Source organism: Antechinus flavipes, chromosome 3, assembly GCF_016432865.1.
Source record: "Antechinus flavipes isolate AdamAnt ecotype Samford, QLD, Australia chromosome 3, AdamAnt_v2, whole genome shotgun sequence".
Classification (NCBI taxonomy): Eukaryota; Metazoa; Chordata; class Mammalia; order Dasyuromorphia; family Dasyuridae; genus Antechinus; species Antechinus flavipes.
This window is the reverse complement of record NC_067400.1, coordinates 68,858,592-68,872,833: the sequence shown is the minus strand read 5'-3', so window position 1 is coordinate 68,872,833 and position 14,242 is coordinate 68,858,592. Positions and strand designations below refer to the sequence as shown.

Here is a 14,242-nt window from a genome sequence, read left to right as displayed (position 1 = left end):
TGTATGTGTCTTGGGAGTCTGGGGAGAGGAGATGCATGTAAAGGAAGCTCATTCTCAGCTGTTTCATCTATAAAATCTAAAAAACGAGTTCTCATCCCCTTCCAATATAATCTTATGGTCCAATAACCCACCTATACCAAGCTTTGAAAAAGTAAGACTGTCTAATCACACTGAGGTTTAATGAACAATTTTTGTTTTCGTCTTTTCAGACAACCTAGAAAAATTTGGTTAAAATTAGAATTGTGCTCTTTTAAAAATGTCATAGCATTCTTACTTCAATTTAAGAATAAAACACAGGAGGAAAAGTGCAAACTTGTTAACTTGGATTTGGGGGCTTTGTATAATATGTAAAGTATTTCTTCCTCATCCATATTAAGAGTATAAATACAACCATTTCTTGAGCCATTCCACATAAACTTATACTCTTTAAAGAAAGAGAATAACAGATTTACATTAGATCTGCCTCTGACCTGAAAATGCTGTATGCTAATTTTATGTCAACTTCTAATTAGGTTATTGGTTAATCTCAAGCTTCAGAAAATGAGAGCTGGATTAGAGATTTCTACCTCTCAAACTGTGATCCAACAATCTAGTAAAAAAATAATGTGTATGAATTCTATAGTTCTAGTGAGGAAAAGAACTAGATTAATTGGAATAAATAAAAGGAAAAAAAGTAACCATAAGCAATTGTTATGCGACATCTTAAAATTTGCAAAAAAGTTTACAGATCTCAACATTTGAGCTCTCAAGCAATGTGAGATAAGTATTCTTATCCCAATTTTACAGGTAAAAAAATAAATTTAAAGAGTAATTAAGTATCAGAGGTAATTTTTGATCTTGGGTTTTTCAGATTCTCTCCATTATTCTATGCTGGAGTTACTGGAATGCACAGGAGTTTCATAACAGAGAAATGAGTTAATAAGACTCAAATCATTTTATCGATGACAGATTTGCATCTATATGGAATGCTATAAATATAGTTCTGTCATATTACAAGAGAATAAGAAAGATGATCTTTTTGAAGTTAATTCTAGCCAATGATGCTATGTAGCATTTGTAGGCTCCTATTTTGGTGGGAATCATAGGCTAGAAGGAATCAAATTAATTCACTCAAAGTCAATCTTATATATAGACCATTAGTTGCTCCAAATTGATGATTGCCAGTATTGATTCAAAGCTGGAATCTCTAAAGTTCTCTATCATAACGTGAGTTCTGGCATACTGATGTTTTCAGGTTACTGTCAAGAGCAGACATATCCTAACTTATCTCTCCTTCTTCTGTAGACTAATGATGTTAAAGTGGGATGGCTGCCATCATACTTGTGTGTTATTTTAAATCACATTTATATAGCACAGCACTTCAAGGCATGCAAAACACTTAAAATAAAGTGATTTGGATCTTCGTAACAACCCAGTAAAGGAAGGTACTATTATCATGCCCATTTTATATAACGATGAGAAAATTTAACCTTATAAATCAAGTAATTGTTATTTATATACATTGATCTTGCTTTGGCAAACATGATTAAAAAACAAATCATGACTTCTAAACGCATAGTCATGAATCATCAATAACTGACCACTTGCTTTAGATACATATATATGTGTGTTTGTGAATGTTGGCTCTTTTTGGTGCTGACTTCTAATTTTATCCACAAAAGGATCTTCTACATGTAGGAAACCACCCCCACCCCCCTCCAAGGTACAGAAAAATACCCTATCTATAACTTACAATCTTGAGAGAATTTGGGTGATGTGAGTCACACACATTTCAGAAGCAGTATTTGAACTCAAGACATACTTATAAAAGGCAAGAAAATTTACAAATGCATAATGGGTGACTCATATTTTTGCATTTTAAATGATCCCTGGTTTCTTCCAGGAAGTTGTTCTAATAAGACCAATTCTTATTTCTGCAATGACTGCATTTACATTGTATTTGAGAGGCAGTGTATATAGAATCAGTCTCAATGTCAAGAAGACTTGCCATTTTAATCTTGCTCCTGACACAAAATGGCAAAGCAACTTATCCAATCTTTTCTTATTCTAGGCAACTCTCTAAGATTTGTGCTGACCTGCAGTGGTAGAAAGAATTGCCTCACCTGGGATCTTCTATTAATAAACATCAAAGTCTAGCATCCATTCCCATACACCAGATTTGCTTTTCTGTGTGCATGCTATATCTTTCCCAGAAGGGCATAAGCTCTTTAAAGGATTGTTTCATTTTTGTTTTTGAATTTCTAGTGCTTACTACAGTACCCTGCCCACAAAAGAGGCTTAATAACTGTTTTCTTAACAAAAAAGAAATCACTGTTCTGCATTTAGAAATCTTAAATCTGGTGTCACTTTAGCTTACTAGCACAATATTCTACGGACACCAAACCAGGATTAAAATAATTTTCAAGGGAATAATCTAAGGCCAAATAAATTTAAAATAAAATATCACGTAGTTCCCATGGAGTCCTTACTTTGTATTCCTAAATAAGTAAACAAAAATAGTATCTATGTCAATTCTAGTGAATTTTCTAACAAATATTTTAAAATAAAACAACATCATTGGAAGTTTTATTTGGTTCCAAAGGAAATATTTTATTCAAAAAAAGAAAAAAGTCAACTCCAGGGAATTTTCAGTATAAGAACTTTCTCTTAGGATCCATTTAGTCCTACTGAAAGGTCCTATTCAAGAAAAATGAGTACTAGAATGTCTCTCTATCTAAATCAATTTAGGGGCTCTCTAAGAGCAACCTATTGTATTAAATTTTCCCAGACACAAGACCTATTTTTAATGTCATAAATCTTTGCAATTAATTTAGAAGGCCTCCTTATCTACTGGCTCATAGCAACCAAATCATCCTTTAAAAAAAAAAAAAATCACTTGACCTTATCCTTTAAATTATCTCTCTCCCCCTTTCAAAGTCAAACTCTTAAGAGATAGAAGTTCAGAAGAAAATATAAGCTAATTTTTTAAGGAGCATATTTAATTTATCATACACAATACATATACATATATAAATGTATAAACATATGAATAAGTAAATGGTATGTAATAGAGCTCATGATTTCATATATAATTCCCTTTTTCTGTTCTATTTCATATATGAAAATATTCTCTTTTTTTAGTATTAGTTGGATTCAGAAGAAGAAAAGATCTATCTACAATGGTTGATTTTACTTTTTCAACTTTCATTCACTTATGATTTGGTTTCTCTCTTATTCTGGAACATGTTTGCCTCAGACTAGGTTCAAGTGATTCAGGTTCAGTACAAAATGACACACTCAGATCATTTAATAGTTAAGAAATAAAGGTGTAAGTAATGTGGAAAGAATATTCAACAAAGCCACAAGACTGGTGCACTTGGGAGCAGCTTTGTTGCCTTCATATTTTCCATGATGGCACTCAGGTCAAAAAGTGTGTGCTAACATATCAAATTGCTTATCATCATGGGAAGGGTGAGAATAGAGGGGGAAAAGTTTTTTTTTTTAAATCAATGTTAAAAACTGTCTTTACAGTAATTAGAAAAAAATAAAATACTACCCAAAAAAAGTATGTCCTAAGCCAGAGAACCGTTCTTTTGTGTATTGGGCTTTTGTCCTGAAGCAGCCAGGAAGTCATCAACAGGCTGAGTCTTAGTCCCCTGGACCAATGAAGTCTCAAAAATGATTTCTTTTCAGATTAAAAACCTGCCTAATATCCAAGGATAGATGTTGTTCTATCTACCTCCACTACTCCACCAAAACCGTTAACTCTAAGGTCACCAAGAATATACATGTTGCTAAATCCAATGGTCTAAGTGAACAATGTACACAGCAACAACAAAATTATGTGATAATCAGCTGTGATGAACCTGGCTTTTTTCAACAATGAGGGATTCAGCCCAATTCCAATAGAGTTGTGATGGAGAAAGCCATTTATATACAGAGAAAGGGCTATGGGAACTGAGGATTACAACATAGTATTTTCACCTTTTGGATCTGATTTTTCTTACGCAGAATGATAAATGTGGAAATATGTATAGAAGAACTATACATGTTTAACATATATTGGGACTGCTTGCTGTCTAGGAGTGAGTGGGTAGAAGAGAGGAGAGAAATTTGGAACACAAGGTTTGGCAAGGGTAAATGCTAAAAACTATCTTTGCATGTATTTTGAAAATGAAAACCTATCATTTTAAAAAATGTAATGTTTGGGGGTTTTTTCCCTCACTCCTCACGCTTCCTGATTTCTCCCAGCTTTTGGGACTGCTACAGTCCCAAACTGACATCACTGAATATCAAATTCAAATAAAAATTAGGGCCCACTAAGTTGAACATAAGGATCCCTGTGAGCCATAAAATTTAGAAACTTAAATATTAACATTCTCTCTGCTCTACTTATTTTTATTTATTTTGATAAATGTTTTAATCTGATTCCAGAACTTGGATATGGTAGGTGTGTATGAGATCCCTGAGTTTTTGTGATACTTCTCTCATGATTCTCTTCTCTATTCTACCTGCTCAATACCTTCTCAGTCTCCTCTGAAGAAACATCATTCCTGTAAGTGGAAATCTAAAGCAGAGGGCTGTACTAGGCAATATTCCCTTCTTAATCTATGCTCTGTCCAGTCTCTTCAGGTACCTTGCATTCAGCTATCATATCTGGACAGAAAATTCCAAAACCCATAAATCCAGCCTATATGTCTCTTCAGAATCCTATTAGCCCTGTAAAACTAAGTACTTCCTAGACATCTCCCTGTGATGTTCCAGAAGCATTAAACTCAACATAGATAAAGCTGAACTCATTATTTTTACTTACAATTCTGTCCCTTTAACTTTCTTATTTCCATGGGGACTGTCATCACCTTTTTGAATTACCAGATTTACAACCTACAAGTCAACCTTGCATCTTCACTCACTGCCCCCTACCTAATCAGCTGCCAAGTCTTAGCAATTCCAGCTCTACAAAAACCTCCACTCACATTACAATCATTAGAAGTTTAGACTTTCACTTTTACCTGGCTTCCTAATTATAAATGCAGTTTCTTACATCTTCTCTACAAGTGAGACTTATAATCACACAATGTTCAAGTTCATCTTATCGTTCTTTTAGTAGACAATTCAATATGTTTTCCTGGTTCTATTTATTTCATTCTGTATTGGTTAATTTGCACCATATATCACACATTTATCTGAATTCCAGGCATGAACTTTTTTTTCAAGTATAATGATATTCTACTACATTCACATATCAGAATTTATTTAACCATTTCCCAATCAATGAGCACCTGTATGCTTTCCCTTGCTAACACAAAAAAAAATTCCTATGAATATCTTGACATATATGAGACCTTTATTCCTTTGGGCTACAAAAAGGGCAACAGCGAGATAGTCACAGTTTTCTAGTAACTCCAAACTTTTTCTAACAATTGAACCAAGACATGATCTATTCTTTAGTGGCTATTCTAATACTGACTTGTTTTCTAACTTTGATTATATTTATTCTGGTATAAACATAAGCTTCAGAGGTACTTAAATCTGCATTTTTACCAAATCTGACTTCAAAAAACAAACCACACAAATAAAGGACTACTGAGCCAAAGCTAGATAGGTCAGGATATTAAAATTTTTAAAAGACTTTATATTTAGTAGCATCACACAGTCAATGATAAATTAGGTTGCAATAATATAAGTATAGCATACAAAACAAGAAAGGTCACAATCCCACCATATTCTGATTTTCTGAGCCTATATCTGAAGCACTTGTGTTTGTGGCAGTGCCTTTTACAAAGAACAAACAGGAATAGGTCTAAGATAGTATATTACCACTAGGATGTGTTAATCTGAAATAAAAATGAAGACCAAAGCAGCAAGAACTAGAATCTTTAATCAAGCCAAGAGAATTGTAATTTGAGACACTGCAGCATTAAAGTACTGCAGTGCCCAAGAGAAGGAGAGAGAGGAAGAAGGGTTAAATACATTTCAACAGGGACCCCCCAAGAGGCAAAGCCTCTACATAAGTTGTTTTGCATAACAACTAAAAGTTCAAAGAAAAGGCTAAAATATAACCATATCTGGTCCTTTTTGGATCAATTAAGATCAACTGAAGTCAGTTGCATTCAGTAGATTTCTAAGTTAAAGAAAAGGAGACTAAGGTATGAGAAGACTTGAAATATTATAGTTTTTTTTAAATATTTAAAAGACTGTCATGAAGAATAAGAAAAACACCTTTTTTCAGCTCTGACCCAGTTGGGAACAGATGCAAGGTAACAGAAGGAAAATCTCTGTAATAATTATTACTATTAAAAACAAATTTAGAAAATTTATTTTCCTCAGGAGGTAGTAATTCCTGAACTTACAGAGCCTTAGTCAAAGAGCTAGGATTTCTATTGATCAAAGAAATTATAAAAAAGATTGAAGAGCCAGGAATGAGCTAGAATAGAGAACTTCTGAGTTCAAAAATGTTCCTGGTATAGTTCTAGATACAACCTACTAATCGACAAATGATTTTGAAATGTTGATTTTTTTCCATAGAGGACAAATGGATTTCAGTCAAGAAATATATGAAGGTATACAAATAAGAGAGGGGAGACATGGTGAAATTCTTTTCAGAGACAAATGTTCCACCAGCATGAGTCCAATTATTTGTTATAACAATCCTTAACTTGTAATGACTCTGAAGAAGACTAATAACAAGGACTGGTGGGAACAGATGGAGCGGTGTTGTTAATTATAGCCACTTAGTTTCATCAGGCCCCATGAGTTATTACTAAAGTCTCCCAACAGGGAAGACAAGTAGTTGCATTTAAAAAGTATATGTACATCAATAGTTGAGCATGTGTACAAATAAGTATTTCACAAACAAGTCAAATAAGACTCAAAGTTAAAAATAAAGTGAAGGTCTCTATTCAACTGAGAGCATAGAGGGGAAAACTGTCATTTTACTATGAAACTTCAATCCACCTATTTTGATCGTTTGGATCAAAAAATAATTCCACTGACAGGGGATCCCTTGAAATGATGTGGTTTTCAGAGAAAGCACTATGGGAACTGAGTGTGGATCACAACATAGCATTTTCACTCTTTCTGTTGTTGTTTGCTTGCATTTTTTGTTTTCCTTCTCAGGTCTTTTTTTTCTTTCTACATCCGATTTTTCTTGTGTAGCAAGATAACTCTACAAATATGTATACATATATTGCATTTAACATATTTTTTTTAACATATTTAACATGTATTGGACTACCTGCCATCTAGGGGAGGGGGTTGGGGGAAGGAAGGGAAAATTTGGAACAGAAGGTTTTGCAAGGATCATTGTTGAAAAAAATTACCCATGTATATGTTTTGTAAATAAAAAGGGAGGAAGGGAAGGAAGGAAGGAAGGAAGGAAGGAAGGAAAGGAAGGAAGGGAAGGAAGGGAAGGAAGGGAATGGTTTTGTATTTTTTAACCAATACAATGTAAGATTCTCTTTCAACAAATATTTAGAATAAATGATTTAAATCTTGTCCAACCCTTTCATGTTCTATTTTACTAGCACTTTAGCTAATCTAATAGTGTAGGTTAGAAGCAATTCCATGCAGTGAAAATAGAATTGCAAATGCATGAAACTTTCTGAATGAGTGTTTCATGTGGTCCAAACCATCTGAGCAGCCATTCTTCTAGTGAACTTCCTAGCCACCTTGCCACTGGAAGCATAATCAATTCAAAATTGTCATTATTGCTGGGAAGGTAGCAAGGCCCTGGAATCCTCAAGATTCAGGGCCTTGGACAAACCTCGTCATTCTCTTTCTCACTCAAACCAATCCCTCTTCCAAATTTCCCTATTGTTATCAGGGACACCATCATACTCCCAGTAATCCAACACACCAGATATTGCAAATACTAGGGCAGCTAGGTGACAAAGAAAACGGATTGCTAGACGCAGAATAAGAAGTTCTGAGTTCAAAAGCAATTCACTTCATCTCTTTTCTCCCATCTGTGAAATGGAAATAAGAGAAAATGCTTTTCTCTTACCTTCTCTTCTTATTATTACTGCCTTCCTTCAAATCTCAGCTTAATTGCTACATTAATAGTTCTTTCCTGTCTGACCCCCATTCCCTGTGCTAGATCATCTACACTATATATAGCTGTATGTAGATGTTCCTTGAAGGCACAGCTGATTTTGCTTTTTATTTGTATACTTTGTGTTTAGGACGGTGTCTAGGACACTTAGTTGATGGAGGCCCAGAGAAAGAAGAGATTTGCCTAAGGTTATATAGGAAGCAAATGACATAGAAGGAACATGAACTCAAATTTCCTGACACTGCTCTATCTAGTAATAAATTTGTTCCATTTCACTGCCTCATTGAGGCAATTAAGAGACACCACAGTGTAGAGTGCTGGATAAAACCAGAGGTAGGAAGATGTAAAGAAATTTTTTTTTTAAATAGCAGTGAAACCTTGGGAAAGTGAAACTGTTTGCCTCAGTTTCTTCATCTGTAAAAATGGGGATAATAACAGCAGCTGACTGTTTGCCTAAGGTTGTTTGTAAGGATCAAATGAGATAATAGATGTAAAATGCTTAATTAGTACAGTATCCATCATGTAGTAGGTACTATATAAGTACCTACTTTTTTTTCTTTCTACATCCAATTTTTCTTGTGTAGCAAGATAACTCTATAAATATGTATACATATATTGCATTTAACATATTTTTTAATATGGATCAAAAATAATATATATACATGTTATAATAAAATCTTTTAAATATTATATACATATGTATACATTTTCTTAAAATTCTACTAGATAAGATTAATTAGATTATCTTTCTGGATAAAAGACTAGTCTTTTATTCAAATGCTTAGCTGTAGAGTTCTAATATTAAGACACTAACTTACTTTATTTGAAATTAAACAATACAATTAATCAATCAGCCACTAAGCTTTCATCAAATGCTTAAATGTATACTGTGCTAAGCCCTGAACATGCAAAGAAAGGCAAAAATAGTACCTGCCTTCAAAGAGCTTACATTCTATTGAAGGACTCTTTATGAAAAAAAAATCTAAATACTCTTTTCTCCTTTTTTTAGTCTATTTGTTGTTCAGTTGTTCTTCAATCATGTCTGATTGTTCATTACTACATTTGGGGTTTTCTTGGAAAAGATACTAGATGCTATTTTCCTTCTCCAGCTCATTTGACAGATGAGGAAATCAAGGCACAAAGCGTGAAATAATTTGCCCTGGATCATACAGCTAGTATGTAGTAGTAGTAGCAGCTTAAGCATTGTTCAGTTGTTTTTAATCATATCCAGTTCTTTGTGACCCTATTTCAGATTTCCTTGCCAAAGATACTGGAATGGTTTGCCATTTCCTTCTCCAGCTCATTTGACAGATGAGGAAACTGAGGCAGTACACATAAGAGTGGGCAGAAGATAACCCACAAGAAGGCGGCACTTCTGTAGAACATAGTGTTTAAGCCAACCTCTTCTTGAAAGAAGAAAAGGGCTCTAAATGATGGATGCAAGGTACAAGAGCATCCCAGGCATGTGAGACATCCAGGTCAAAGGTATGAAGTCAAGAGAAGAAATATTAAGTGTAAGGAACAACATAGAGAAGCTTCTAAAATGAATGGCAGAAACAGTGAAACATAAGTTTGAAAGAGAAAGAGATCCGTGGGCTAGCATTATAAACTATATCTCCCTCTGCCTAAGTAATACTATTTAGAAATTTATGAAAAATTACTCCAAGTAATGATCTTAGTATGAAAAATCAACTAGTAGCATACCAGACATTGTACATTGTGGAAAATGAAATACAAGTTCATATGTAATTCCACCAAAGGCGATACTTACAATCAAATTTTAGGATCCAGCATCCACTGATGATACCAAGAATACATTTCATGGTTCTTTGGACTGTATCACCGGGAACAATGATATGAGTGACTAGGATTGAAAAGAAATAGGATGAGAAAAATAAATACAATTCAAAATAAACTATTTACCAAGAAGTAAGCTCATTATCCTCTCTCATTGCACATTCTATAAAGCTGTATTTGGACACGCACCAAAACCAACATTTTGAACTTCTAAGCATAAAGAAGTTCATTCTCTTTGCACTCATGGGATGTCAATATAACCTAAATTTGGATTCTTTTCTTTTCCTTTCTCTAAAATGATACACATTAGTGCCTTCTGCTGAAGGGCCAGTCTCAAGAATCAAGGCGGTCTGGCTTCAAATCCTTCCTCTGACGCATACTAAGTCCTGTCATTTCCAAGGCAAGAAATTTAATTTCTTCACACACCAAGAAACTTTCAAAGATTATGAATTGCAAATAAGTTAACTTTCCTTGGTAAAACAAGGATCTATATCATGAATTCCTCACCCCAATGAAACATCAGGTTTATAACAAAATAAACAAACATAAATTACATGAAATTATATTACTCTATCCATAGTAAATATACTTTTCTTTGAGTTTAAAATAAACTAAATCACACAAAGCCATGAAGCTTTGGACTCTATCACAAGTATCAGTATTTCATCCTTATTAAAGTAGAGTATGAGAAAAAGTCTGGTGGAGGGGAGGGAGATCTAGGCATAGAGTCAGGACCATCAGTGTTAAAGTTCTGCCTCCCAAATGCTGCCTAGGTAACCATCATACGTGCCACTTCAGAGAACTACCGAGATTACCAAATTGTTACTGATCTACAAAAGCATGGCATTTCCATACCACGAGGTCTTCAGAGCCATGAAACTACAAGTGTACACTGAGGCAGCGAGATGGTGCCATGGAGCATAAAGGACCATATCTGGAGTCAGGAAGACTCATGTTCCTGAATTCAAATGTGCCCTCAGAGATGACTGAGACCAGTTCTAGCACCAACCCTGAAGTCAGGAGGATCTGAGTTTGAATCTGGTTGCAGATACTTAATACTTCCTAACTGTGTGACCCTGAGCAAGTCACTTAACCCCAAATGCCTCAGCAAAAAAAAAAAAAAAAGAGAGAGAGAGAGAGAGAGACGAGGGGGTAGGGGGAGGAGGGAGGGAGGGAAGGAAAAGAGGAGAGAGAGAGAAACCAGTTCCAATGGTTTTGTGATGAAGAGATATATATACAAATATAATACATATTGGATTTAACATATTTTAATATGTTTAAAATATATTGAATGATTTGCCATCTAGAGGAGGGGAAAGGGGAAGGAGTAGAAAATTTGGAACACAAGATTTTGCGAGGGTCAGTGTTGAAAAATTATCCTTGCCTATGTTTCAAAAATAAAAAGCTTTAATGAAAAAAAAGAAAAAGAAAAAGAAAAAAAACAAACAATATGACCTCAGAGAGTTATTAGCAGTGTGAATCTGGGCCAGTCATTTTTTGTTTCAGTTTCCTCATCTGGAAAATGAGGTAGACAAGAAAATGGCAAACCATTCCAGTTGCTTTGCCAAGAAAATCTCAATAGAGTCATGAAGAGTAGGACACAACTGAACAACAAAATACACAAAATAAAAATGAGGGAAAAAATGCTTAGATTTATTCAAGACCCAAAATATCCCTTTCTATTTCAATGGAAGACTCAGAGTAATTTTTAGGTACAAAGACTTTTCAACTTAAGAAATAAAACTTACCTGTGCTGTTAAACTCACTATACTTTTTAGCCTTAAGAACAGGTACCAGCTCACTTAGTAACTGTTGCTGATCTGAATTAAGGCCACTGCTGAGGAGTACGATGGGGTCATCTCTTCGGTGACTAGTAGTCACAGGCTAGGAAGGGAAAATAGAAGAAATGCTAAGAAATAGCATATTTTAACGTTCAGAGAGAGCAGAAATTATTTCCCTTTGACATGAAGCTTTCTCTTTAACTACTTAATCTATTTTCACATAACCATCCAAATTGATTCACATTATAGTTCTACCCATAGTTCAGAAATCTCACTACTATGTTATTTTGGATGAGTTCCCTTTTGTCTATAACTTTACTTGATATGACCCTGTATGCTTTAAAGCATCTTGCTTTTCTCTGTACTGAAATAAATTGTGTTTTTTAGGATTTATCAACCCTCTCCTATAACTTTAACTTGAGAAAAATAGATCTACTAAGACTCATCCACCATATTTTTCAATCCAAAGATATTCAATAAGCTTTTAAATCTGTACAATAAAACTTCAGCCACCCAAAGCCATCAAAAATCTCTCACAATGGCTCCAAACTCACAAAGAAACAAAAGAAAACCTTTGGTGGAGAAGGTCTGAACACCCAAAAACAGGTACTAAAAACTCAAAGATTATACTTAACACGATAAATGGAAAGGCCAGAAGGAAAGGAAAGAGAAACAAACATCGATTAAGTGCTTACTATGTACAACTGTGCTAAGAAATAGGAATTCTGACAAGGTTTTAAGAAGTTTAATACAAAGAGTCAAAAGATTTGGGAGTCAAAACTCTAACTTGAGATCCAGCTTTGCTATCTATGAATTGAATGAATGAGTAAAATGCTTTGGTTTTCAAATATTCAGTTTCAGCTTATTAATGCTCAGTTTCCTCATTGCATAAAGGAGGTAATACTATAAAAATAAGTGAAAGAAAACTCATTTATTAAATGCTAAGAATTATATTAAGTTTTAAGAATAAAAATATAAACAAGTATGATAGTTCTTATCCTCAAGGAACTTACATTCTAATTGGAGATGGGTGACAGACAGAAAAGGTAAGATATGAGAGAGAAGATAGTCTAGTTCTCTACCCGTTAAATCATTCTACTTTTCCAGGCAGATTATTGATCACTCATGATCACTGTATAGTTAGGAAAGTCATAATAAAAATATGCTGGTGCTTAGCTCTCTGGTATCTTGGATAATCTAGCCATCTAAAATAATGAATTCTCTGGTGTTAGATAGCTAACATTTTGCTGCAAAGGTCTCAGAGCAGAGGCCTACAGAGGTCTAGTCTAGTGTAGCGGGACCTAACAAAAAAGCCACAATAAAGACATTATAGCACTTAGCCCTCCAGCATATCTAAAATACCCAGCCACCTAAAATGATCAATTCCCTGGTCTTAGATAGCTAAGATTTCAGTGCAAAGGTCTCACAGCAGAGCCCTTTTTATTGTGAACATCATCCCTGTATACAAAAATATATCTGTGTCCAGATATTTTTTCTACTCCCTGGATCATATGTTCATGGGATCAAGTCTAACCTACTTTCGATAAACCCTACAGCATCTGGCAAATGTTAATATACCCACTGAGGATGTGTAATAAAACACTTAATGATAACGATGCTCATTTTAAAAGAGAGGTTTAACATCCATCCCTGTCAAATTTATTTGTAAAATAAATATTCCCACCAAAAATAGTCCTAAGTGAAAGAAGATGCTTCCCTAATTTATATAACTCATCTTATTCTAAATTAGTTCACTGCATGAAATTCAATATTGAAGAGACACCTAAATATAGCCTATACTAACATTTCTCTCAACCCTAGGAAACCATTAAACTGGGTCAACCAATAAAAGTTCTAGAAATTTCTTCCTTTATTTTTCTTATCATGGTTATTTAATTTGAGTTTTTAATAAATAACAGAAATTGAAAATGATAGAAATTGATATTAGTTATCCATATCATAAGAAGGCTATCGTGGAGTAGAATGCAAATGGCTATCTAAGGCACATGCCCTGTTAAAGAAAGGTTGAAAGAAAACTGAATATATGCACAACTACACTGAAGTTAATCTATAACCGTGATGCAAAATGAATAATCAGTCAATGAATCAATACTTATTTAGCATTTTCTATATTCCAAGCACAGTACTAAGACCTAGGGATACAAGAAGAGGAAAAAGGTAGTCCTTGCCTTCAAGGAGCTTTTATTCTAACAGAATAAGAATAGGCACCTGGCAAAATATATTTTTAAAAATAAAGATAACATTCATTTGTTTGAAATTCAGTATATATTAAAATATATGAATTACATTAAATATAAATTTTACATTAAATATAAACTAAAATTTGCTGTTTTAAAGAAAAAAATTTTTTGACAGGATAAGAGAGAGAAACTCCTTATAAAGTTAAAGAAAATATAGTAAAGATACTATAGGACTGCTAATATAAATAGTAACTGATTCTGTAATAACAATAATAGTAACTATTAATTATTCTAAATACATTTAATGGTGCTAAAAAGTTCTCAAGATATATACATATATATGCACACACATATATATCACCATATATAATAGATATACACATATACATACATGTATATCACCTATATATATATATATATATGTATGTATG

At 33.8% G+C, this 14,242-nt stretch overlaps 1 protein-coding gene across 2 annotated transcripts in view; it reads right to left on the bottom strand.

Moving 5' to 3' along the window:
* Window positions 1-14,242, bottom strand: part of BARD1 (BRCA1 associated RING domain 1) — a 126,209-nt gene that overhangs the window by 14,569 nt on the left and 97,398 nt on the right. For both annotated transcript variants that reach the window (XM_051983611.1, XM_051983612.1), the window contains exons 8-9: window positions 11,578-11,713; window positions 9,804-9,896 (exon numbers count right to left, since the gene is read on the bottom strand). In XM_051983611.1, coding sequence (XP_051839571.1) covers window positions 9,804-9,896; window positions 11,578-11,713 — 229 coding nt within the window. The remainder of the gene's footprint in view (window positions 1-9,803; window positions 9,897-11,577; window positions 11,714-14,242) is intronic.